Raw genomic sequence first — 27,348 nt, 5'->3', positions numbered from 1 at the left:
GTGGCGAATCAAAGTTTGCGAGGCCGCCACGGACACGCCCATCGATGAAAACTCTAAAGCTTCGCAATTTAACATCACCAAGGCTTTAAGATGACAAAACCCAATTTTGGTAATTATCAGATAAAATCCCTAGGAGGAGTTCGTTAAAATACAACGCCTGAAAATGGCAAAAGCGCCACTTTTTCGCCACAGGAATTTAAAAATATCCGACTTCCTGTTGGGTTTGAGATATGGCTCCAAGAGACTTTTTCGTATGTTTTGCCATGTTTGAGGTGTGTGCCAATTTTCGTGCGTGTGCGTGATTCGTAGATCGGGGGCTCGTCCGTTTAATTTTTCTAGGTGGCGCTGTCGAGTCAGTTTGCCACGCCCACTTCAATATTGTTATGTGGATGTGTTCAAGAGATGACGTTTATCAACCATGTGAAGTTTTAGGCAGATCGGACATTGTGTGGTTGTGTTATAAGGACTTCCTGTTCCATGGCGAAGCGTTGAGGTTTGTCATACCGCCACGGACACGCCCCTCTGCGAAAACTCTAGATCTTCACAATATAACATCGCTAGAGCTTTCAGATAACACCACTCAATTTTGGTGCTGATACGATAAAATTTGTGGGAGGAGTTTATAACTCCGTAAATCATGTCATTTCCTGTGGCCAGCAGGTGGCGCTGTAACTGTATCTGGATAGTGGCATGTAAACGTGTTCAGGTCAGGACGCTTATCAAGCGTGTGAATTTTGAGGCAGATCTGATAATGCATGCCTGAGTTATAACTACTTCCTCTTTTGTGGCGAATCGTCAAAGTTTGCGAGGCCGCCACGGACACGCCCATCGACGAAAACTCTAAAGCTTCGCAATTTAACATCGCCAAGGCCTTTAGATGACAAAACCCAATTTTGGTGTCGATCGGATAAAATCCCTAGGAGGAGTTCGTTAAAATACAACGCCTGGAAATGGCAAAAACGCCACTTTTTCGCCGCAGGAAGTTAAAAATATCCGACTTCCTCTTGGGTTTGAGATATGACTCCAAGAGACTTTTTCGTATGTTTTGGCATGTTTGAGGTGTGTGCCAATTTTCGTGCATGTGCGTGATTCGTGGATCGGGGGCTCGTCCGTTTAATTTTTCTAGGTGGCGCTGTCGAGTCATTTTGCCACGCCCACTTCCGAAGCCCATAATAAACGTAAATTTTCGCCACTTCTGAGGCGTGTGCAAAGTTGCGTGAGTTTTCGGGCATGTTTAGCCCCTCAAAACCGCGATTCATTCCGCGGAAGAAGAAGAAGAAGAAGAAGAATAATAATAAACAGAGCAATTCCAATAGGGCCTACGCACCGTTTCGGTGCTCGGTCCCTAATAATAATAATTAAAGCTGCAAGCAGCGATGATAGGGACCTCGCACCCGGGCTCACCGCCGCCGGTGGCCTCCGGATGACAAAGAACAGCGAACAATAATAACTTAAGCCGATATATAAAAAGAACCAGAGAAAATCACAGATTTATGCCTAACTTTCTCCTGTCAGCAGGTGGCGCTATGACTGTGTCTCAATATTGGCATGTAGATGTGTTCAGGAGAGGATTTTACTAAACCATGTGAAGTTTCAGGCTGATCAGACATTGTGGGGCTGAGTTGTAAGCCAAACTACCTTCTGCCAGCAGGCGGCGCTATGACAGACTCAATATTGGCATGTAAATGTGTTCAGGAGAGGAATTTAATCAACCATGTGAAGTTTCAAGCAGTTCAGACATTGTGTGGCTAAGTTATAAGCCAAACTTTCTGTTGCCAGCAGGTGGCGCTATGACAGACTCAATATTATTATGTACATGTGTTCAGGAGAGGATTTTAAACAACCATGTAAAGTTTCAGGCAGATCAGACATTGTGGGGCTGATTTGTAAGCCAAACTACTATCTGCCAGCAGGTGGCGCTATGACAGACTCAATATTATTATGTAGATGTGTTCAGGAGAGGACTTATATCAACCATGTGAAGTTTCAGGCAGATCGGACAATGTGTGGTTGAGTTATAAGGACTTTCTGTTCCATGGCGAAGCGTTGAGGTTTGTCATGCCGCCACAGACACGCCCCTCAGTGAAAACTCTAGATCTTCACAATATATCATCACTAAAGCTTTCAGATGACACCACCCAAATTTGGTGCTGATACGAAAAAATTTGTAGGAGGAGTTTGTTACAGCTTAAAACATGTCATTTCCTGTGGCCTGTAGGTGGCACTATAACTGTATCTGGATATCGGCATGTAAACGTGTTCAGGTCAGGACTCTTATCATACATGTGAATTTTGAGGCAGATTGGATAATGCATGCCTGAGATATAATGACTTCCGGTTTTGTGGCGAATCATCAAAGTTTGCGAGGCCGCCACAGACACGCCCATCGACAAAAACTCTAAAGCTTCGCAATTTATTATCGCCAAGGCCTTTTGATGACAAAACCAAATTTTGGTGTCGATCGGATAAAATCCCTAGGAGGAGTTCGTTAAGATACAACGCCTGGAAATGGCAAAAATGCCACTTATTTGCCGCAGGAAGTTAAAAATATCCGACTTCCTGTTGGGTTTGAGGTATGGCTCCAAGAGACTTTTTCGTATGTTTTGGCGTGTTTGAGGTGTGTGTCAATTTTCGTGCATGTGTGTGATTCGTAGATCAGGGGCTCGTCCGTTTAATTATTATAGGTGGCGCTGTCGAGTCATTTTGCCACGCCCACTTCAATATTGTTATGGGGATGTGTTCAGGAGAGGACTTTTATCAACTATGTGAAGTTTCAGGCAGATCGGACTTTGTGTGGTTGAGTTATAAGGACTTCCTGTTCCATGGCGAAGCGTTGAGGTTTGTCATGCCGCCACGGACACGCCCCTCTGTGAAAACTCTAGATCTTCACAATATATCATCGCTAGGGCTTTCAGATAACACCACCCAAATTTGGTGCTGATACGAAAAAAATTGTAGGAGGAGTTTGTTACAAGGTAAAACATGTCATTTCCTGTGGCCTGTAGGTGGCACTATAACTGTATCTGGATATCGGCATGTAAACGTGTTCAGGTCAGGACTCTTATCAAACATGCGAATTTTGAGGCAGATCGGATAATGCATGCCTGAGTTATATCGACTTCCTGTTTTGTGGCGAATCGTCAAAGTTTGCGAGGCCGCCACGGACACGCCCATCGATGAAAACTCTAAAGCTTCGCAATTTAACATCGCCAAGGCCTTTAGATGACAAAACCCAATTTTGGTGTCGATCGGATAAAATCCCTAGGAGGAGTTCGTTAAAATACAACGCCTGGAAATGGCAAAAACGCCACTTTTTCGCCGCAGGAAGTTAAAAATATCCAACTTCCTGTTGGGTTTGAGATATGGCTCCAAGAGACTTTTTTGTATGTTTTGGCATGTTTGAGGTGTGTGCCGATTTTCTTGCATGTGCGTGATTCGTGGATCGGGGGCTTGTCCGGTTAATTTTTCTAGGTGGCGCTGTTGAGTCATTTTGCCACGCCCATTTCCAAAACCCGTAACAAACGTAAATTTTCGCCACTTCTGAGGTGTGTGCAAAGTTTCGTGAGTTTTCGGGCATGGTAAGGCCCTCAAAATCGCGATTCATTCCGGAAAAGAATAATAATAATAAACGGAGCAATTCCAATAGGGCCTTGCACCGTTCGGTGCTCGGTCCCTAATAATAAACGGAGCAATTCCAATAGGGCCTTGCACCGTTCGGTGCTCGGTCCCTAATAATAAAAAACGGAGCAATTCCAATAGGGCCTACGCACCGTTTCGGTGCTCGGTCCCTAATTAAAGCTGCAAGCAGCGATGATAGGGACCTCGCACCCGGGCTCACCGCTGACCGGTGGCCTCAGGATGACAGAGAACAGCGAACAATATTAATTTAAGCCAATGTATATGTAAAAAACCTGAGAAAATCACAGATTTATGCCAAACTTCCTCCTGTCAGCAGGTTGTGCTAAGACTGTGAGTCAATATTGGCATGTAGATGCCTTCAGGAGATAAATTTTTTCAACCATGTAATTTTTTCAGGCGGATCGAACATTGTTTGGCTGAGTTATAAGTAACTTCCTATTGCCAGCAGGTGGCGCTATGACTGTGACTCATTATTGGCTTGTAGATGTCTTCAGGAGCGGATTTTAATAAACCATGTGAATTTTCAGGCAGGTCAAACATTGTGTGGCTGAGTTATAAGCCAAACTTCCGGTTGCCAGCAGGTGGCGCTATAACTGACTCAATATTGTTATGTGGATGTGTTTAGGAGAGGACTTTTATCAACAATGTGAAGTTTCAGGCAGATCGGACATTGTGTGGTTGAGTTATAAGGACTTCCTGGTCAATGGCGAAGCGTTGAGGTTTGTCATGCCGCCACGGACACGCCCCTCACCGAAAACTCTAGATCTTCGCAATTTAACATTGCCAAGGCCTTTAGATGACAAAACCAAATTTTGGTGTTTATCGGATAAAATCCCTAGGAGGAGTTCGTTAAAATACTACGCCTGGAAATGGCAAAAACGCACTTTTTTACAGCAGGAAGTTAAAAATATCTGACTTCCTGTTGAGTTTGAGATATGGCTCCAAGAGACTTTTTCGTATGTTTTGGCATGTTTGAGGTGTGTGCCAATTTTCGTTTATGTGTGTGATACGTATATCAGGGGCTCGTCCGATTAATTTTGGTAGGTGGCGCTGTCGAGTCTATTTGCCACGCCCACTTCAATATTGTTATGTGGATGTGTTCAGGAGAGGACTTTTATCAACCATGTGAAGTTTCAGGCAGATCGGACATTGTGTGGTTGAGTTATAAAGCCTTCCTGGTCAATGGCGAAGCGTTGAGGTTTGTCATGCCGCCACGGACACGCCCCTCTCCGAAAACTCTAGATCTTCACAATATATCATCGCTAGAGCTTTTAGATAACACTACCCAATTTTGGTGCTGATGCGATAAAATTTGTGGGAGGAGTTTGTTACTCTGTAAAACTTGTCATTTCCTGTGGCCAGCAGGTGGCGCTGTAACTGTATCTGGATATTGGCATGTAAACGTGTTCAGGTCAGGACGCTTATCAAACGTGTGAATTTTGAGGCAGATCTGATAATGCATGCCTGAGTTATAACGACTTCCTGTTTTGTGGCGAATCGTCAAACTTTGCGAGGCCGCCACGGACACGCCCATCGACGAAAACTCTAAAGCTTCGCAATTTAACATCGCCAAGGCCTTTAGATGACAAAAGCCAATTTTGGTGTCGATCGGATAAAATCCCTAGGAGGAGTTCGTTAAAATACAACGCCTGGAAATGGCAAAAACGCCACTTTTTCGCTGCAGGAAGTCAAAAATATCCAACTTCCTGTTGGGTTTGAGATATGGCTCCAAGAGACTTTTTCGTATGTTTTGGCATGTTTGAGGTGTGTGCCAATTTTCGTGCATGTGCGTGATTCGTGGATCGGGGGCTCGTCCGTTTAATTTTTCTAGGTGGCGCTGTCGAGTCATTTTGCCACGCCCACTTCCGAAGCACATAAAAAACGTAAATTTTCGCCACTTCTGAGGCGTGTGCAAAGTTGCGTGAGTTTTCGGGCATGTTTAGCCCCTCAAAAACGCGATTCATTGGAGAGAAGAATAATAATAATAATAAACGGAGCAATTCCAATAGGGCCTTGCACCGTTCGGTGCTCGGTCCCTAATAATTAAAGCTGCAAGCAGCGATGATAGGGACCTCGCACCCGGGCTCACCGCCGTCCGGTGGCCTCAGGATGACAGAGAACAGCGAACAGTAATAATTTAAGCCGATATATTTAAAAAATCTGAGAAAATCACCGATTTATGCCAAACCTCCTCCTCTCAGCAGGTGGCGCTATGACTGTGACTCAAGATTGGCATGTAGATGTCACCAGGAGAGGAATCTTATCAACCATGTAAGGTTTCAGGCATATCGAACATTGATAAGCTGAGTTATAAGCCAAACTGCCTTTTGTCAGCAGGTGGCGCTATGACAGACCCAATGTTGTTATGGGGAAGTGTTCAGGAGAGGACTTTTATCAACCATGTGAACTTTCAGGCAGATCGGACTTTGTGTGGTTGAGTTATAATGCAAACTACCATCTGCCAGCAGGTGGCGCTATAACTGTGACTTTAGATTGGCATGTAGATGCCTTCAGTAATGGAATTTAATCAACCATGTGAAGTCTCAGGCAGATCGGATGTTGTTTGGCTGAGTTATAAGCCTATCTACCTTCTGCCAGCAGGTGGCGTTATGACTGACTCATTACTGTTTTGGGGATGTGTTCAGAAGAGGACTTTTATGAGCCATGTGAAGTTTCAGGCTGATCTGACTTTGTGTGGTTGAGATATAAGGACTTCCTGTTCCACGGCGAAGCGTTGAGGTTTGTCCTGCCGCCACGGACACGCCCCTCTGCAAAAACTCTAGATCTTGACAATATATCATCACTTAAGCTTTCAGATAACAACCCACCAAATTTGGTGCTGATACAAAAAAAATAGTGGGAGGAGTTTATTACTCTGTAAATCATGACATTTCCTGTGGCCAGCAGGTGGCGCTATAACTGTATCTGGATATTGGCTTGTAAACGTGTTCTGGTCTGGACTCTTATTAAACATGTGAATTTTGAGGCAGATCGGATAATGCATGCCTGAGTTATAATGACTTCCGGTTTTGTGGTGAATCGTTAAAGTTTGCGAGGCCGCCACGGACACGCCCATCGACAAAACCTCTAAAGCTTCGCAATTTAACATCGCCAAGGCCTTTAGATGACAAAACCCAATTTTGGTGTTGATAGCATAAAATCCCTAGGAGGAGTTCGTTAAGATACAAAGCCTGGAAATGGCAAAAATGCCACTTATTTGCCGCAGGAAGTTAAAAATATCTGACTTGCTGTTGGGTTTGAGTTATGGCTCCAAGAGACTTTTTCGTATGTTTTGGCATGTTTAAGGTGTGTGCCAATTTTCGTGCATGTGCGTGATTCGTAGATCAGGGGCTCGTCCGTTTAATTTTTATAGGTGGCGCTGTCGAGTTATTTTGCCACGCCCACTTCATTATTGTTATGTAGATGTGTTCAGGAGAGGACTTTTATCAACCATGTGAAGTTTCAGGCAGAGCTGACATTGTGTGCTTGAGTTATAAGGACTTCCTGTTCCATGGCGAAGCGTTGAGGTTTGTCACGCCGCCACGGACACGCCCCTCTGCAAAAACTCTAGATCTTCACAATATATCATCGCTAGGGCTTTCAGATAACACCACTCAAATTTGGTGCTGATACGAAAAAATTTGTGGGAGGAGTTTGTTACGATGTAAAACATGTCATTTCCTGTGGCCAGCAGGTGGCGCTATGACTGTATCTGGATATCGGCATGTAAACGTGTTCAGGTCAGGACTCTTATCAAACGTGTGAATTTTGAGGCAGATCGGATAATGCATGCCTGAGTTATAACGACTTCCTGTTTTGTGGCGAATCGTCAAAGTTTGCGAGGCCGCCACGGACACGCCCATCGACGAAAACTCAAAAGCTTCGCAATTTAACATCGCCAAGGTCTTTAGATGACAAAACCCAATTTTCGTGCCGATCAGATAAAATCCCTAGGAGGAGTTCGTTAAAATACAACGCCTGGAAATGGCAAAAATTCCACTTTTTCGTCGCAGGAAGTCAAAAATATCAAACTTCCTGTTGGGTTTGAGATATGGCTCCAAGAGACTTTTTTGTATGTTTTGGCATGTTTGAGGTGTGGGCCAATTTTCGTGCATGTGCGTGATTCGTGGATCGGGGGCTTGTCCGTTTAATTTTTCCAGGTGGCGCTGTCGAGTCATTTTGCCACGCCCACTTCCGAAGACCATAAAAAACGTAAATTTTCGCCACTTCTGAGGCGTGTGCAAAGTTGCGTGAGTTTTCGGGCATGTTTAGCCCCTCAAAATCGCGATTCATTGGAGAGAAGAATAATAATAATAATAAACGGAGCAATTCCAATAGGGCCTTGCACCGTTCGGTGCTCGGTCCCTAATAAACGGAGCAATTCCAATAGGGCCTACGCACCGTTCGGTGCTCGGTCCCTAAAGATACACACAAAAACATCCAATCTAAGAGAATGCTGTAAAATAAATATTAGACCAGTAAACTTAACCGATCATTTCCAATGTTAAACTCAAACCAACCCCTTGCACAGACTTTTCAATGTGGACCATATTGCCTTGTATTGACTTCAGTGTAATTTTGTACCTCAAGCTTTGACCATAAAAATAACAGTTAGCCTTCACAGTCCCCCTCCCTCCTTCAGTCTCTCTCTCACTCTCCCTCTCTCTCCCTCTCTCTCTCTCTCTCTCTATGTGTGGTGAAACTACCTTCCTGCCCCTGTGCCTCTTGTTAATTAATCACTGTGTTGTTAAAGAGTGCCGAGGCGGACTCCGAGCCTACTGATAATTAGGGATCTGTGTTCAGGGCTGGCTGTGAGAGGCGGGGTGCGAGCAAAAGCTAGAAGGCTGCGTGCGTGCGTTATGTGTGGCTGTATCTGAATATGTGTATCTAAGTGAGCCAGCTATGATCGTGTGTTATATGAGAGTTTGTGTGCGGCGCTGGTAAAGTGGCACATTAGTATTCAGAGAAACCGCTGCGCCCCTGCTGTCCTGCTACTTCCTGCTCACCACCGGACCAGCATTCAGCCGGGCACAGTCTACCAAAGCTCCCGCAGGGGGCACAAACATAACAGACCTCAATGTCCAAGCACCAGCCTGACCCAACTTGACTATCAGTACCTCAGCTTGCTGCAATGCTATATTTGCTCTGGTTTAAAATTGCCTCATGAGCGGACTGAACCTGAAGTGTTTTTCAGATATGTTGTGTGTTTATGTGTACAGTATGTACAATAAAAGAAATGAATAACAATCCTCTTATTAGTGTCTGTTTCCGTCAGTGCTGTGCAGGTTGGTATCCCCAAAGAAAGCAATGTTTTCAAAGCAAACTTACCAACACTTTACATGTAGCTATAATAGTGTGACATATACAGTAAGTAGACATGTATAAAGTATATATAAGAACTTTTTTTTTAAATGTCACTTTAGACAATTCTTTGGTTTTTAACAAGGTAAATTTTCTTTTGTGCCAAAACCAGCTAAATCCACTTCTGCTTTTTATGAAAGACCCTCCAAATCCACCTATTAGGACAAGACAGTGTAATTAGTTGAAAATCACTAAAGAGGCAATTACAGCTTATGTGTCCAAACATAACACACATTACACAAACCACCTGAAATTAAAAATACATCTGTCAAGTAAGTGGCGGTTCATTCCACTGTAGTAACCCCTGATAAACCAGGGACTAAGCAGAAGGAAATTGAATGAAGGAAATCTGTCAAGTGCATTAATCAATAATATGAAAATCAAATGTGATTTAATTAAATATTAACAATCTATTGTCATTTCTGATATTTGGGATTTGGATTTAATGTAAGTAGATCGATGTAAACAAGCTTGTTAGATTCAAATAATGTAGTAATCAAAATACTAACAATAAATAAATAATAATAATGTGAAACATCAATATCTGTGCATTGTCCATTATTAAAAGAATAATAATAATTTATTGAAGTAATATAAATAATGTATAGTTTTATACATTATGTTCATCTTTTAAAACATAGCTTGCATTAGCAAATTAAACACAAGGTAGGCCAACTGTGCAAAAAAAGAGGATGCCTCTCAGAAAATGTAATTTATTCATCCTCACTATACAGTACTCAAGATCTTGGTCTCTTTTTTGTCACTTGTTTATCCTAATAGCATCCATGCAGGATAAAAGAACAGCATCTTAACTTCGTTAAATGTATAGTAAATTGTGGTGTAAAATGTGGTGGCGCAGTTGGTAGTGCTGTCGCCTCACAGCAAGAATGTCACTGGTTCGAGCCTCAGCTGGGTCAGTTGGCGTTTCTATGTGGAGTTTGCATGTTCACCCCGCGTTCGTGTGGGTTTTCTTCGGATGCTTCAGTTTCCCCCACAAGCCTAAAGACATGCGGTATAGGTGAATTGGGTAGGCTAAATTGTCCGTAGAGTATGAGTGTGAATGAGTGTGAATGGATGCTTCCCAGAGATGGGTGGCAGCTGGAAGGGCATCCGCTGCATAAAAGATATGCTGGATAAGTTGGCAATTCATTCCACTGTGGCGACCCCAGATTAAAAAAGGACTAAGCCAAAAAGAAAATGAATTAATGAATAAATAAATTAGACTCATTCAAAGTAGCACCGCTGCGCAAACAAACGTTATGAATGCATGTTACACTTAACACTGTACATTGTGTTTTCTTTTTCTTATAATGAGAGTTTTGAGAGTAGAGATTTTTGAGGGAATGTTAGTTTTTATTTGCCATTCACTGACAGTCGGACAGGCTCATGCAGTTCATCAAACTCTGTCTTTTAAAATCAAAATCAAAAGTGGAATAAAACATATATATATTTATATATTTATATAATATATATATATATATACAGTGTGGGTAGATTGCTAAACGTGTACAGTGTACAGTGTGGGTAGATTGCTAAACGACCATTAACTGTTTTCTCAGAGAATGACATGCTGACAAAACATTGCAGCGACTCTGATACAAGTTTTTTTTTTATGGAGAAAATTAAAAAGCACTGCTGTGTTTGGGTGTTCTTAGTTTGTTTGAGATAATTACTCTATCGAAATGTGCACATTGCATTCAAAGTATTAAGCTGATCGGTCACTTCTTGTCATGTGACTTGTGGTGCACTCACGGCATTCTAACAACTTGAGTTGTTTTCAACTAAGGACAGATGCGAGATACGTGTAAAAGACATGATATGTGAATGGCCATTGTCATATGTGATCTTCAGCAGTTGATCTTCTTCTTGTACAGACATTGTTGACAAATGGGTTGCGGATACATTCCTTGGCAGTTTGTGGGTCCTTCACTGGGCCGTTTCCCCTTAGCAATGAAGACGTCTTTTTCTTGTTCATTTTGCTGTGGGTTACATTTTGGTGCTCAAGTGACCGAGATGTAACCAACATAATATGGTAATTTTTCAAAATAAAAGATAAAAAAAAAAGATTGTTTAGACTCTAAATAAAACGAAAATAATCAATGATTTCTTTTGCGGCCCGGTACCAACTGATGCATGGACGGCTACCAGTTCGCAGCCCGGGGGTTGGGGACCACTGTTCTAGAAGAAGTTTGCATGGAAATTATGATGACAAGGCAGATTATCAATCAAAAAGTTTTGTTTTGTCACAATCCTTTGCATAATACAGTTATTATCTCATGTCATATATCAAATCTCATGAAAAATGTTCAACAAAAGAGCTTTGAAACTGTAATAAAGTGTGTTGAAACTGTAATATGGCATCATTGTTTAATTAAATGCATTTCAATAGTACTTTTTAAACACAACCGGTTAGGTTCAATGTTGGTGGTTTGGTATTTTTAAACATGATAAAAGGTAAATCTTTTAAAGCATTTATCAAAACTCCCATAATATATGCATGAACCAATGTTATAAAACATTGTCTGTCACATTTAGCTATGTCTGAGAAAGCTTTTTTTTAGTTGTTGTTGTTTGTTGGCTTTTAGATACATCCCTATGTGCTTAGAAAAGCATTTAACAGCAGTTTAAATGAAAAGGCTTAAAAACATCTGCAAAAGTTATGTTTGCCGTTTCCAGATTATCCCACAGTCATATCACCCTGCAACCCAAGACTATTTAAACATTGAAGCTAAGCAGGGCTGAGCCTGGTAAGCACCTGGATGGGAAACCACATGGGAAAACTAGGTTGCTGTTGGAAGTGGTGTTGGTGAGGCCAGCAGGGGGCGCTCTAACCTGTTTAAATCCTAATGCCTCAGTAAGAGTAAAGGGGACACTATACTGCCAGTGAGAGCTATCTTTCCGAAGTTTTTAAACCAAGGTCCTGACTCTTCTTGTAAAGAGTGTCCTTCACAAATTTTCTCCATCGGCCCTCAACCATTATGGCCTACTAATCATACCCATCCACCAAATCGGCTCTATCAAGATCCCTCCACTTCACCTATAGCTGGTGTGTGGTGAGCACACTGGCGCCGGTGTCCTGTGGCTGCTGTCACATCATTCAAGTGGATGCTGCACACTGGTGGGGGTGTGGAGAGACCCCATCTCATGAATGTAAAGCGCTTCGGGTATACGGCCATACACAATAAATGTGCTATAAAAATACACACATTACATAAAGAGCACAAGCTATAAAGGCTCCACCCTCTTCTGAAAAAAGGGAGGCAGGAAACAGCAGCTCATTTGCATTTAAAAAGACAGACATGAAAACAGTTTTTGCATTCACCCAAAAACGGCATAAACTGAACGATATGAATAATCTGTGATGTATTATGAGCTGAAACATTACAGACACATTCATGAGACACCTAAAATTCATAATGCATTTTTCCAAAAGGGAAATAACAAGACCACTGAGTATCAGCTTATTGGGTAAAACTGTTGTACATAAAGTCACAAACCAAAATTTTGAAATGGCATATACAGTACCATCCTGCTTACTCAAGTGCCAAATGTTCAAGATTCCACCCTGCTACATTTGCTAGTTTCCCCTCCCCAGCTCTTTCCTGCCATTCTCCCTGATCTGTTAGAGAAAAAGAAGCATAAGTGCAAAAATAACAAAAGCATTAGTCTTTGCAAAGCAGTCATCAGAACACACGCGGCACCAGAGATCATCTGTTATTGCAGGTTCTCGCTGTGACGATTCCCTTTGTGCTCCTCTATTGTCAGAACTCTAAATATTCTCCAAATTAATCGCTCGCTCTTTCTGTCGCTCTCCCTGCTCTCTCGCTCCTGATTGCGCTATATGAGTGATAATGTTTTTAGCAGCTAGCGTCATGTTCAAATCTGTAATAACATTACACCAGCAGCCCCACTGATGGCAACATGCATCACCAAACACAAGCCATCTCAGTCATAAGTAAACAAAACTTCCATATGCAGAGTAAACACATCTATACACCCTAATGGCCTATAACAGCCCCCACACAGAGGCAATTTGCACACTAATTCATACACTTTGCAAAAAAAAAAAAGAAACAGCAAGAACTAAGAACACCAGTGCATTGTTTACCAGGGTGCAACTGCAACCTTTTCTTCACATCATCAATAAAGACGATATCCAGTATTACTTAGAGCAGAGATCATTACATTAGAGAACAACCTACAATTTCCTAATTTTTAAGATTACTTCTTTGTGCTGTTTGAAGTCATCTAGAATACTACAGGAGCCGATTTTAAGCATATTTCATGAGATATTCTGATAAATAGTATAACTACCAGTACTACTATAAAACTATAATGACACATTTGTAATTTATAAAAATAAAAAAGGATGCGTTACTGCTTTAACAACCCAGGCTTATTCTGAAAACATCCCAGGAGCTACGCTGCTGTCGACTGACTGAATGACTGACTGACCAATCTACTGACCCACCCTCCTCCTTCCATAACACAACCAATAGTATTTTCAAAGGCACTGATTGACCTGCCTAGCCAGTCTGCGAGCCCAGCCAAAACCAGCTGTACCTAGTTTAAACCAGGCTTTAGCTGGTTTTAGCTGGTCATTTTCCAGCCTGACTAGCTAAGAACAGGGTGGAAACGGCTGGAAACCAGTCTGGAAGTGGCCAAAACCCCTCTAAAATGAGGTTGGTCAACCAGCTAAAACCAGCCAACCAACTTAGGCTGGTTTAAGCTGTTTTTTTTTCAGTTGCGACATGACCACACTGTAACCAGAGTTTCTGAAAAGCTTCACCCAGGTCAAAGGTTTTAGAAAGTTTCAGTTACATTACAGTGACTTTTGGTAAATTAACTGATGTTAATGAACAGAGCCTCACTATACTGTACTTCATGGGTCTCTAACTGGATTCCTGGAGGGCCGCAGCTCAGTTTTGCTCCAACCCTAATCAAACTCAGCTGATCCAACTAATCAAGGTGTTCAAGACTACTAGAGACTATTAAGCAATTGTGAGTTGGAGGTGGTTGGAGCGAAACTTTGCAGAGCTGGGGCCCTCCAGGAATTGAGTTTGAGACCACTGCTGTACATAGTTAACAAACAAAAGAACAATAAATAGTCACAGAATTTTCAACATTGTATGACAGATAAACTAAATTTTAAGGTTTGAAAATAAATGACAAATTAAGTCTGCCAGCATTTGGTTCTATGATGAACAGCCACTGCCGATACAACAATCTGCATATTCTTAAAATGCTTAAGTTTAAAGTTTAAATAATAAATAATCAGTCACAGTATTTTTAACACAGTGTTAACAATGTGTATGTTTGTTATCGAAATATTAAATTACTGATTTCATGAATGTCTAGTAATTAATATATGGCTAAGAAACCCACTACACCCATTAAAATTTACAGACCGATCACAGCAGAGAGTCTAGTGAAGTCCTGTGTTGGAGTGTCTTTGTTATTTTGCAAAACACTGGCTGTTTCTAAATATACATTCTTCAGAGATCTTGTGTTCTTGTGTAACATCATCATCAACCATCCAAATTCAGTTCCAAAACTTAAGATCACAAAAATGGAGGTTGCGTGAAAGTTTCTGGATGTGTTCTTGATATCGAGGATGCATCAATGCAGACATGAACACAAAACTCGCTCATACTGTAGGTCCCAGAAGTCATTGCGGCTGAATACAGGTTGCGGGAAGTACAGCATTTAATATAGATTTATTATTAAATTTCAGAGATATACCGTAACTTATTTATCTCAGGGGTTTCCCAAAATGAGACAGTGAAAGTAAACATTACCATGAAAATCTTAATAAACACATTAAGGGTGTTTATTTGCTGAAATTCATATTTGTATTGTGCAAAGTATATTTGTAAGTTTTTTTGTGCATGCTATATATATTTAAGAGGGGGAAAACTATAAATCACTGTGTGAATGCTGCATACAATAACTTTTCATTAAAAACACGTGAAGGTAATGTGACCATCTGGAAGAACGCAGCATCTCATTTCTCACAGGACGCGTTCCGTGTTCTCGCCGTCTATTGAGTTCCTTCCTCCGAGGTAACCTGGCAAGAACGGTCTCCACGAGAGCACAAGTCCAAGCACAAATCCGTTCCCTGCATTCTTGGAATTGAGAAACAGCTACTGTTCTTCTTTCATAGTAAGCTCACAACTAAAATTCCTTCAAGTTTAAAAAAATCCACATTTTCATAAATTGCTATCTCATTTTGATTTCAACAGTAATGATACTGTATCCACTATCCAGTTATCCACAGTAACGTTTTGTATTCAATTGTCAAATAGATTATTAACGACAGACATGCAAAGCCTGAAAGAATTTCAGCATTGGGTTCACCAGTTAACCTTGACAACTATTAGCAGAGAATGTGAAAGTGAAGTCTCATCAGGAGGTTTGAAGATAAAACCATAGTCATTTGAACTTCCACTGCCGTTACAGGTCACGTAATAAACGTGAACTAGAACAGAGATCAGGATTTCATGTAAGAGTTTCAAGAGCATCTCTGACAGCCATGTTCAGACACACACATACACACTTCAAACATACCCGGGGTCATGGCCATCGTTTCACTTTTATTCTGCTATTGTATTCACGGCTGCGATGTTGACAAATTCATTTTGAAATCCATTAGACTCACAACATGGTTTAAACGATGTGCCCATTAATGTCCACCTCTTTAATACAGCCAATTCCCATCTGATAAATCAGGTTATCACAGACACCTTCCACATGCCCTGAAGAGCGGAAATTATGAAAATATTAACTAGCTCCAGTATGTGTGTGTGAGTGAGTGAATGTGCGTATGAGATGAAGATGGAAATATAGGTAAGTGAGAGGCCAAGAGAGACTAGTAGCAAAATCTGTAATCTAAAAAGTAAGATTTGTGATCTCGAATGAATAGTGTTTACATTTAAATTAAGATGACAAACAAAAAGCAGAGATTTTTCAAATAGTGATTTGATGAGCAGTGAATCATTGAGTTTAATGACTTGTGTAAAACTATGCATCCTATCATACACCCGGCGCAATAAGGCGCAAGAAGTGTTTGGCGTGTTTGTTGCTATTTTCAGACCAGCGCAACCCTAATTATCACATTTTGCACCATGTTGTTTAAATAGCAAATACATTTCTGCCACTTTGTGGACTCACGGGTGTGCCGGTCTATAAAGGAGGTGTGTTAAGGCGCATTGTTGGCGCATTGCTGTTTTGAGAAACTGAAATAAGCCACACCATTGACCAAGCAAAAGCTCGTCTAAAGTCCAGTGCAGAGCACGTTAGTTATGCGCCTAGGCCGGTTCAAACGCCATGCAGCAACACACAAATATCTTTATATATGAAAAAAAATAAAGGATTAAATGTTACAAAAATTATTATTTACTACATAAATATGAAAATCACCAGCCTCCATTCCTTCTTCATGTCCAGGGGGCTTTTTTTAGTTTATTCATCACAATTTGCATTTGTATATGTCATTACTGTTAGTAGTATTATTTATTGTATGCATATTTATATCTGTATTAATAAAAACAAGTTTAGATTTGTACAACTGTCGGGTTTTGTAGAAGTCTGCATTACCATATGGGACATAAAAATAGGGCTTGTGTTTAAAAATAACTTGACCACACTTTGTTATTATTGTTCATTTATTAGTTAGCTGGGAATTAGAACTGAATTTAGAGATAGTTTTGAAACAAATCTTTGTGCTTAAACTAAATTAATTATGTCAGCTAATGAATGTCTTCAGTGTACTGCGTACAACACCATTGCTTTATCCACGAAAGTAAAGGAGTAAAGTAAAGAGTAAAAGTAAAGAGGCAGAATGGAGGAGGCTCTTTCTTAATCCTCGCGCTGCAAATGGTTTGTTTAACTGTTTTCAAGCTAGTGAAGCGTTCAGTTTTTCCACTTACATAGTCCGCCATGTAAATATCAGATGCAACTGACCCTTATGCCACATCTTTCCATCTTTAAGGAGCAAAAGTGGATTTGGTCAATGCTTTTGCGCCATGCAGTTTAGACTTTGCACCTAGATCATTAAAATAGAGCCCCATAACTAAGAATATCAGTGGTTTTATAGGCATGCAACGTTATAATCTGATATGTAAAACGTCTTGAAAATATTCAGTCATTCGATTATATTTTGAGAAATATGTCTACTCAGTTCAAGAATAAGAGTAATGTATTGAACATACTGAGCTCATATTCAATTCTGAATTCAGGCTCTGATATGTTGAGTTTTAATTCACCCATTCACCTTCCTTCATGACCTCTTCTCTACAGTATATGCTACTGTACTAGCACATGCTTCTAAAAGTATGTAAAGTGGAGGAAATAAGTATTCAACAGGTCACCATTTTTCTCAGAAAACATATTTCGAAAGGTATTGTTGACTTAAATATTTAACCAGATGTTGACAACAACTAAAGAAATCAGTATATCCATATGAAAACAATATTAAATAGTTTACGAATGAGGTTATGTGGAATAAAATGAAATGACACAGGTAAAAAGTATTGAACACATGATGAAAGGAAGCTGTAGAAAGGCAGTGAAAGCCCGACAGCAGCTGAAATCTCTCAGTACTTATTCAGCAACCCTCTGCCCTTAGTCACTGTAAATTAATATTAGCTGCTTCAGTCCAACATCTACATTAGCAGGGTGATGAAGATGAAAACAGAGTGGACATTTCAGCAAGACGATGGTCTGAAACACCGCCAAGGAAACTCTTAAACACTTTCAGAAAAATAAAACCAAACTGTAGAATGGCCCAGCCTATCACCTAACCTAAATCCAATAGAGAATACAAACTAAAGATCAGATTTGATAGATGAGACCCACAGAACCATCAAGATGTTTACACTCTGTTGAAGTCTGTGAAAAACTCACACCTGAGTAATGCATGTGTCTTCATTCTCCATATGAGAATCTTAAGCTGCCATATCTTATCTTATCTTTAAGCTGCCATAACAAAAAAGCCTTTTATATAAAGTATAAAATACATCTCAGTAGTTCAGTACTTTCTCCTTGTGTCATTTTATAGTTATTAGATTGTTAATATTCTTTTGTTATACTTTTATTTTTGTAGTTTTTAACAAAATCTGCTTGATTTCTATTTCAACAGTTCCTTTAGAATATTTTCTCAAAAAAAAAAAAAAAAACATGACATGTTTAATACTTATTTCCCTCATTGTATGTTAAGATTACTCTATGAGCGATATGCAATAAATCAAAATGTGTGTGCCGTTGCCTGTGTGTTTGCTCAGTTACAGCTCATCTGAGATTGCCGACGGTCATCACAACTTAAATAAATGTGCTTAATGGAGTCTAGTCTGGAATTAGTGGTGTTACAGTGTTGTGACGTGAGTGTGTGTGTGTGTATGTATAATTATGGATGCGTGTGCGGTGGCTCACTCTGTTAATGAGGCGCTGGAAGGGGCTGCAGCAGCTGGCAGGAAGCATGAGGGAGCTGAGGAACATCTGCAGGGGGCACAGCGGCGCTCGCAAACACACGTACAGGAGATCAGCACCTCGCGCACACCCACCGCCATCAGGCCCACCGCTGTCACCATAGCAACCGCACACCGGCCATGCCACCCGTGACGGGGGAGAAGAAACACTGCAAAAGAAATGTTTTCTTACGTTTTTTTTTCCTTTTCAAGTACAGATTTTAAATCTTACTAGGTCAAAATGATTAATATTTTTACACATTTTAAAAAATTGAGTGCTCTTGAGAACAGTGTTGAGAAGATTTGTGTCGCACTTGTAAAACACGAAGACAACATTTGAGAGGATTCTCTGAGTTTTTGTGGGCTAAATTATAGATGTCTTGCAGATGTGTCTAAATGTATATCTTAATGGAAAAAAATACATGTTAGAAGTTTTTGGACTTGTATGTTTTCATGTTTCAGTTTATTCGTTCTGTACAGAATATAAAGTAGTCTTCTACAGGTCAAAATCTTAAAATGCTTTTATGTTGAGTTTTTTTTCTAAGACACAATCACCCAATGCATTCATTCATTGTTTTTTCCTTTACTTAGTCTCTATTTCAGAGGTTGCACTGCTTTAAGAGATACAGCACATGGTCTTATCATACAAACGCAGTTTAAATTTGTCTTAATGTCTCAGACTATTAAGACGAATTTAAACTGCTTTCGTATAAGACCATATATATCTCCTAGAGCAGTGCAAATGTTTGTGCATGCTATGATAATATCACATATGTCTTATTGTGCAATTATCTGGAGTCAAGCTACACAGTCAGTTGTTAAGCCTTTAATGTCAAATTACAAAACAAACTTTTAAAGTAATGGATCAATAAAATGGCATCCTTGTCAAATTCCTAAAAATATAACTTGTTGAGTTTTAAGGGTTTTTCAAGTTATCATTTTTAAAAACCATGTTTAAGTGTATACATGGTCTTGTTCCTAAGGGATTCTGTGTGTTGATACATAAATTTAGCAGTGAAGGGGCAAAGACTAGAGACTACATCCATACACTCTTTCACACACACACTCGAGCAATTTAGTTTATTCAATTCACCTATACTGCATGTCTTTGGACTGTGGGGGAAACCCACACCAACACAGGGAGGACATGTAAACTCCACACAGAAATGCCAACTGGCTCAGTCGGGACTCGGATCAGTGACCTTTTTGCTGTAAGGTGACAGTGCTAACCACTGAGCCACTGTGCCACCAACTTACCCTTTAAGTATGCTTAAATATTTCTACTGGAAAACAACTACTAAGAAAAAAAAGCATGTGTTTGCAGTTTACAGACTAATCCTGTCAGATAACTTCAATTCTGTAAGCGGGCAAATGGAGTATGTGGGAAAAAAAACACTAGATAGGAAGGTCAAAGGTTATAAAAACGCGTCCTTGAATATGTTCTTTCTAGAGCTTTCCGCTGCCAAGCATTGGGTCAAGCACCAGCTGTACGAGAGCTCCGAAACATTCACACTGCTCCACTAATTCAGCCCTAAACTGCAAAAGTGCTACATATGCAAAGTAGTGGATAACTGCTCCCACCGCTCTGTGCTCCAAAGACACGCACACACTTTCACTGAGCAGCACGCACAGACAAAAGATGATACAAAACAAGATATACATGCATCCGATCAATAAGGCTGCCACACAGGCTTGGACACAGCCAATCGATCCTCATCCCCCCCAAGTCAACACTTGGCCTTTGACCTCAGTATGAACTTACACATCAGCATAGAAACGCATGACCTCTGTTCAGTGCACTTAACATGTCAGTCTCAAAAGCTAACAGTTCTGTTTGGTGGAACTGCGAAAACTAAAATATCATAGATGAGAACAAAGGTGTTGTTTACAGCGTTCTCTAAAAAAACAATGCTTTTTTTAGTTTAGGAATAATGCGACAGGAAAAAAACGAAAGGTTTTTTCACAGGGAAGGTAAGGTAAGCTTCTAGAAGAGGTCTAGCGGGTAGCTGCCATTATGTGTGAAGAACGTCACTTGGAGGATATTTGCCACTGCGAAATGATGTAGATAAATGTTTAGACTGTGTTTAGCAGTTTGTGAATCTTTATTTGGAAAAAAGTCCAATTAAAGACCATGATTACATCAAAAAAGGCCAGATTTGAATGGATTTAGCACTAGAGTAATGTCATAAACAAATCATTGACCTCCTATCATGTATTCCTTTTCTTTCTTGCAACAATTCATCAGTATATGTAAAAACATCTTTGTTATCTTTAACCAAAATATTATGAACGCTAATACCATACCTGTCAACCCCCCCGTTTTTCCCAGGATGATCCCGTATTTTGCAATTCTATCCCGCTATCACACCGTAAAAGCAATACGCATTAAAGAGCCAATCCTTCCTTTACACAACCATGGGACGCCCCTTGCTTCTAAATGTGAATTTGTTCTGTGCTTTCATTTTATTTAGGCATGAAAACACTTCGAAATAAATATAAAATGGTGGGATTCTCTTCCTTTCTATTTCAGGCACTTTTGCCCCTCCTATGCAATCCTCAAAACTCCGTATGGATAAATAAACACTGTTTTTTGATGTAATCAAATGAAAAATCTAAATGAGAGATTTATTCACTGCTCTTTAATCAGAATTTTTGAATTAAACAGTGAAGAAAAGGTTAATAAGAATTGATAACGATTCAAAAAATCAATAAAATTTAATTCAATTTCTTTATTATAGCTATTATAAAAGGGTTATCTCTTATTTTCACATTCCAATGTTGACAGGTATGGCTAATACTGAATATAAACAGCGGTCAAGCAAGTTTTGTGTTGTAAAAGCTCACTCTTGACAATCAAATCAGTTCACTAAAGCCGAGTTCAGACTGCATGATTTTAACCACGATTTTGACTCGCTGACAGGTTTTGAGAAATCACTAATAAATGCCTGAAATCACAGTCAAATCGGTGCTCGTTCACAGTAGTAACAATCACACAGTGTGAACTATCAAAGACACAATCTGATAGAATTGCAGATGAGTTACCGACACCCATGAAATATTTGGCATGCTTAATATCTGAACCTGTCTGCGATTCATCATGCCGTGTAAAATGTGTTCTGGTTGAAAATAACATCAGCGATTACCTACAGCCAATGAGAGAGCAGCATTCACAAGTGTGGGTATCTGCAGGCCAGCGGGAGGTTGAGGGAGAAGTCAAAAAGGTTTCTTTTCAGTCTATTTGGATCCAAAACATGGAGGAAAAACTAGTGTAAATTTGTCAGAAGCTCCGGTGTCTGTTTGACATGTCATCTGATCAAAATCACAACCAGGTCGAAAAAGTAAAAAGTTAAAGAGAGATTGCTAACTCCCTTCAAACCCAGGTGAGCAAAATAAGTACATTTTCTACCCCTCTAAATGCTTCTTTTCCATTATGTAGTTAATAACAAAGATATACTATGTGACGTCACATTGTTTTCTTGTCACTTCTCGCGTGTTTGGTTGTAAAACATGGTTTGCAGACCGAGACAAAGTTGTTGGCGATTTACCTATTGTAAAGTCATGCATTGTGAACCCCCTGTCGCAGATCCACCCTATAGTGCAAACACAGCAGCAATGGAATGCTAAACCAGATAATTATGCAGTGTGAAAACATTTGTGACGCCACAACTTTGAAAATCCTGCAGTCTGAACTCGGCATAAAAATAGCAAAAACATTCAACATTAAATTTTTAGGCAAATAAAATAAAGTCTAAATTAAAACTCAATGAAGAAGTAAAAGTAGTTGGAATCAATTATTGTTCATTTTAAAAAGTATGTAAGATGCATGATGTATAAGATGTATGTTTTGTTAGAAGCAGTTCGAGCACTTCATTCAAATGATGATAACTACTGTAAGTAACACGGCATAATGTTAAACAGTAGACAATTTAGCCATTGTTTCAGCAAACTAATTCTTACATTTATAGCATGAAATGCTCACTCTTCAAAATCAAATAAGATCTTGAGGGACAAAAAAACTTCACAATATTATATTTTTAGTAATAATAAAAATGTTAAAAAGTAGAAAAAAAATACACACATTTTATATTGAAAAAGATAAAAGGAGTTGAGATTGATTTCTGTTCATGATAATAAATACATAAAGAAGCCTAATTCTTGACACATACTATACAGTAGAAAGAGTTAGATTTATCTGTCTTGAAAAATCTCACTAATCTCTTAGAAATATTGTATTGTTAAAAAGAAGTAATTGTAGAAGGAAATTGTAAATTGTAAAAGTAATCAGGTTGTTTATTAAATTCTGGTTTATTCAAAGACATCCCTGCAGATAGGGCAACTTCAACTAGCTATTATTTTTGTTATTTTTACATTTAGCATTAGTTTTGTATCAGAAAACATGAAAACCTACCCTGGAACAAGTTCCCATCGGAGCAGTCGGAGGTTTAGTGTCTTGCTCGAGGTCACATTGGCATCTCTCCAGTTCATGGATCATTCCTGGGGTTTGAACCTAAGGTCTTTGGGTTACCACCAGCGTATCACTTTCACAACTATTGACCTAGTTTAAACCAGAGTACGAGTTTGTTCGATTGTTTTTTTCCTTATTTTTTTACTCTAAACTGCCAACACACAAATTCAGCAAACACAACTCCTTGCTTCGAATAATATTTAGCTTTACAGTATATATATATATATATATATATATATATATATATATATATATATATATATATATATATATATATATATATATATATATAAATATATAAAAAACTTTCAAATGTATAATGACTTTCCTGAAAGAACCATTTCTCTTGAGAAACAAATTAGCATATTACATTGATGTGAATTAATGATGTTGAAATGTATTTTGTTATACTTTAGATATAATATTACCTGTTTTTGTCCATTTTGTCAATGAAAACATTATGTATATTGTTTTGATTATAGGTCATGTAATTAATGCTTTTTTGCACTATAAATAAAAATTTACGTGACTTGAACGTGAACTTGCGCACTACGTATTGCATGTAAACATTCTACTATGCATGTGCCATAGAGACTTCTGAATATAATTCATTATTATTCATCATAATCATTAGTAGGTGGTCATTTTATGCTTTTGAATTGGATTAGAAAAGCAATAAATCACTCATATCCAATCGAAATTTAATTCAGATCAAGCTCAATCAGACTGACTAAATCAAAATTTACAATATATATTTCACTAGCGCACATTGTTATTACTTAAGTGAATAATAAATCCATTAATTAAAAATTAAGTACAAATTAAATATTTGTTTTGGTAATTTTCAGAGTCTGGCCATTTGCTTTTCGCATTTGGAGGGGATAACAAACGGATTTTCATTTCCGGGTTTCTCGATAGTGGAAGTTGTCAAAATCCAACTTAGAATGCAGTGAATAGGAGTGTACAACAAAATAAATTTTTACAATCCTATTTGCTGAAATACATTAAAGATTGATGATGCTGATATAAAAAAAGAGAAAAACTTTAAATTTATTGTCCTGCCCATACACGGCGAATTTTAAATGGCTAACATAAGAGGTATTTCGTGTTTTGCAATTTGACGCAAAGATGATATAATCAGCCCGCCACCCCCAAAATAACAATGCCAGTGACTCTTGACCCCCACATTTCTCTGAGGTGATTATAAATATACAAATGTTGTACACACAACAATTAGCCTATATAAACACAAGCTTATTGACAACACAAAAAAGTGCAACAGTCTAATAATCATAGGCTATAATTTATAGTCATTTATTACATTGTTTAATTTAATATTCCCTCACCTAGTGAGACTGGTGAACACAATATTTTCAGCACAAGTCTTGGTTTAATTTTGGTGACCACCACTTAGAGATTATCCTCAATGTTCAGAAGTGGCCTGTATTTATTTTCAATGTATTTCGCCATAAAGGTATCAGAAAGTTTAACCTGGTGCAATAAAATCTATATGTGTCCAACGTACAATATAATCTAACACACAATCCTATGAAAAATTGTAAAGGCTGATGGCTTTTTATTTGCATGTTGTTGCTTTTTTACTATAACTATTAACTACTAATTTTATCTTCTGTGGGTTATGGATAAAATATGGTAATTCTAATAGTTTAATGAAATTTATTTGTCTTTTGGAAATCACCTAGCGATCCCCCGTCAATGTCCCGCAACCCCCACTTTGGGAACCACTGATATCATACATACGTAAATACATATAAATGTTAATATAATTTTTTTTTTTTTTAAAGGATCCAAGATGCTGATTGCCGTTAAACGCATCATAATAGTCTTGTGAAAAGGGTCCACTTGGGTGCATGTAAACATTGTCGGTAACACTTTAGAATAAGGTTCATTAGTTAATGCATTTACTAACATGAACTAATCATGAACAACACATGTACAGCATTTATTAATCATAATTGAACACTTACAAATGCATTATTAACATTCAAGTCCATGCTTGTTAACATTAGTTAATGCACCATGAGTTTACATAAACAACTGTATTTTCATTAACTAACGTTAACTAACATGAACAAAAACAGTAGTAAATGTATTGTTCATTGTTTGTTCATCTTAGTAAATGCATTAATTAACATTAACTAATGAACCTTATTGTAAAGTGTGACCACATTGTCTGTCAATTTGGTTTTTTTTCCTTGTTGAAAGTGATTTCCCCAACATCAATGTAGTCTGAATTCTCTTTTTGCATATGTACAGTGCCCAGCATATATAGTTACACCCCTCACAAATCTATCTTTAAAATTCACATTTTTAATAGGAAGCTATTCAATACTATATTTGTGCATATATATTAGATGACTTAGTACTAAAGCCAAATCTGGAGCTTATCTAACAAAATAACTTACGATAATGCTCCAAAAACTAGTACACCCAAATTTATGTTATAGAAAAATATTAAATACAAATTTAAAAAAAGAAAAATCAAGTGAAGCAAAAAAAAAAAAAAGAAAAAGTTAATTGAAATTTTGTAGCGTGTCTTTTTTTTTTGCAGTATTTTGCTTGCTTTGATTTAATTCCATTATCTTTCAATTTCTAAATATCTTTGATGACTAAAAATCTTATTTTATTAAAATATATCTGTTCAACAAATTTCAAATAAAGTTTAAATGCACTAATATATATATTACCCATATTCACTGAGAAATTGAAAACATATACATTTTCAAAATGGGGTGAACTCAATTATGCTGAGCATTGTATTTTTTTTAGAACTACTGTATATCTTTATTGTCATGTTTAAGGTTACCATGTAAATGAGTCATATAAACAACTTTTCTTCTGCTTCAATCATTTTTTCAGGCTTGAGAGCCTCCCGGTCACTACAAACTGTCATTGTGTGATAAAAGAAATGTGAAAACAGCATACGTGTTTGGAACAACATGAGTGTGAGTGATAAACGCAGGCTCGCTCTGTCTCACATGTCCTCGTCTCAGTGTAATGTGGAGCAGAGACGCGTCGCAGGGCTTTGATGAGCAGACGACTGAGGATCTGCATTATTGATGACTGACACACATTAACCACGCCAACACAGATACGCAGTCTGATGCTCCTCGGGGTAAACGCGTGGTAAAACCTCTGCTTTTCTGGCCCTTCTCGATGTGTCTCACCCACTTGGGAACAGGCTAAACCTCCTGGCATCTCTATTATTCAGAAGAGCGCTGTATTTGATCCCAGCGCTGAATCTCACTCGCAGTCAATCATTAATGGCTGATCACACTTTTTTTTTTTCTTTACAATCGCTCGGCCATATTATCGACGCCTCTGAGGATTTCGCTGTCGAGTTATTAATATTAACATTTATTATTAATCAAGCAGATCAACTTGTCCTTAATAATCATGTATGTATGCTGTATGACACAACTGATGGTGAAACGGCTGGTACAATATTCACTGCCACAAATGCAGGGTTCCAGTTCCAGTTTTACTTTCAGAATTACAAATCAGAAGACACATTTTTATCAAATGGAAACAGGTGATTCCTTCATCACATGACATATGAATCCGAGAAATATTAAGTTATAAAAAAGTTGAAAAACTAAGATATTTAAATGCAGGATCTCTCAAATCTTTTTACAAGACTCGGAACCCTGTTAGTCTATATCAAAGGCAACCCCTGTTCAGTTGATATCAGATCTAATACACCGTAAATAATTGGAAAAAGGAACTGACTTCTTACTGTGAACTTTTCTTTTTTCTTTTCTTTTATCGTAAACTTGCTAATTTATTTTTATTTTTTAAAAATAATTTCTTTTAATTTTAATTTTATTTTAAATTTATTATTATTATTATTATTTTCTTTCAGAAGATATGTATGTTTATGATTCTTGCATTTAATTTATTTTATTTTGAGGGGATAGTGGGATAATAAGAACAATAAGACAATCTGTCATTTTTCCTGTTGTATTGTATACTATGATGTATTGTCTTGTTAAACACCAAAAATAAATAAAGAAAGAAAAACAAAAAATAAAGAATTACAAATCAAATGTTTAGATTGTATTTACAGGAATTACACTTAAGGTGTTTGTTGTTTTCTGTTACATTTATTTTTATGTTAAAGTATGTGGGCATTTACATGAAAATGGAAATTAATGCATTTAACAATCTAGGCACAAAGTCTAAAGTGCATTGTGCTAACATATTAAAGGCGTTTCCGAATCCACTTTTGCTATTTTAAGATGCAGGGTCTAACAGGGTTGTGCTTATTCTCTTAATGAGTTATAGATGTGTTTTGAGTATAACGTGCATTAAACCAATCAGAGTCTCATCTCCCATTTGCTATTTACATGGCGGATTTTGTAAGTGGAAAACTGATTGTTTCACTAGTGAGAAAAAAGT

General features: G+C 38.4%; 2 protein-coding genes across 22 annotated transcripts in view; one reads left to right on the top strand and one right to left on the bottom strand.

Moving 5' to 3' along the window:
* Window positions 1-27,348, top strand: part of fbxl4 (F-box and leucine-rich repeat protein 4) — a 420,342-nt gene that overhangs the window by 153,080 nt on the left and 239,914 nt on the right. The gene's annotated exons all lie outside the window — the stretch shown is intronic.
* The window catches only part of pou3f2b (POU class 3 homeobox 2b), a 343,731-nt gene that overhangs the window by 159,208 nt on the left and 157,175 nt on the right, over window positions 1-27,348 (bottom strand). For 19 of the 20 annotated variants that reach the window (XR_015510229.1, XM_087285087.1, XM_087285089.1 and 16 more), the window contains one exon: window positions 18,430-18,634. The exons of the other annotated variant lie outside the window; for it this stretch is intronic. Coding sequence is in view for 18 of the 19 variants with exons in the window: in XM_087285087.1 (XP_087141213.1) it covers window positions 18,430-18,634 (205 nt within the window). In the remaining variant the exon portion in view is untranslated. The remainder of the gene's footprint in view (window positions 1-18,429; window positions 18,635-27,348) is intronic. 20 annotated transcript variants of the gene reach the window in all.

Source organism: Danio rerio, chromosome 16 (genome assembly GCF_052040795.2).
Source record: "Danio rerio strain M-AB ecotype USA chromosome 16, GRCz13ab, whole genome shotgun sequence".
Lineage (NCBI taxonomy): Eukaryota > Metazoa > Chordata > Actinopteri > Cypriniformes > Danionidae > Danio > Danio rerio.
This window is presented reverse-complemented; position numbering and strand designations above follow the sequence as displayed.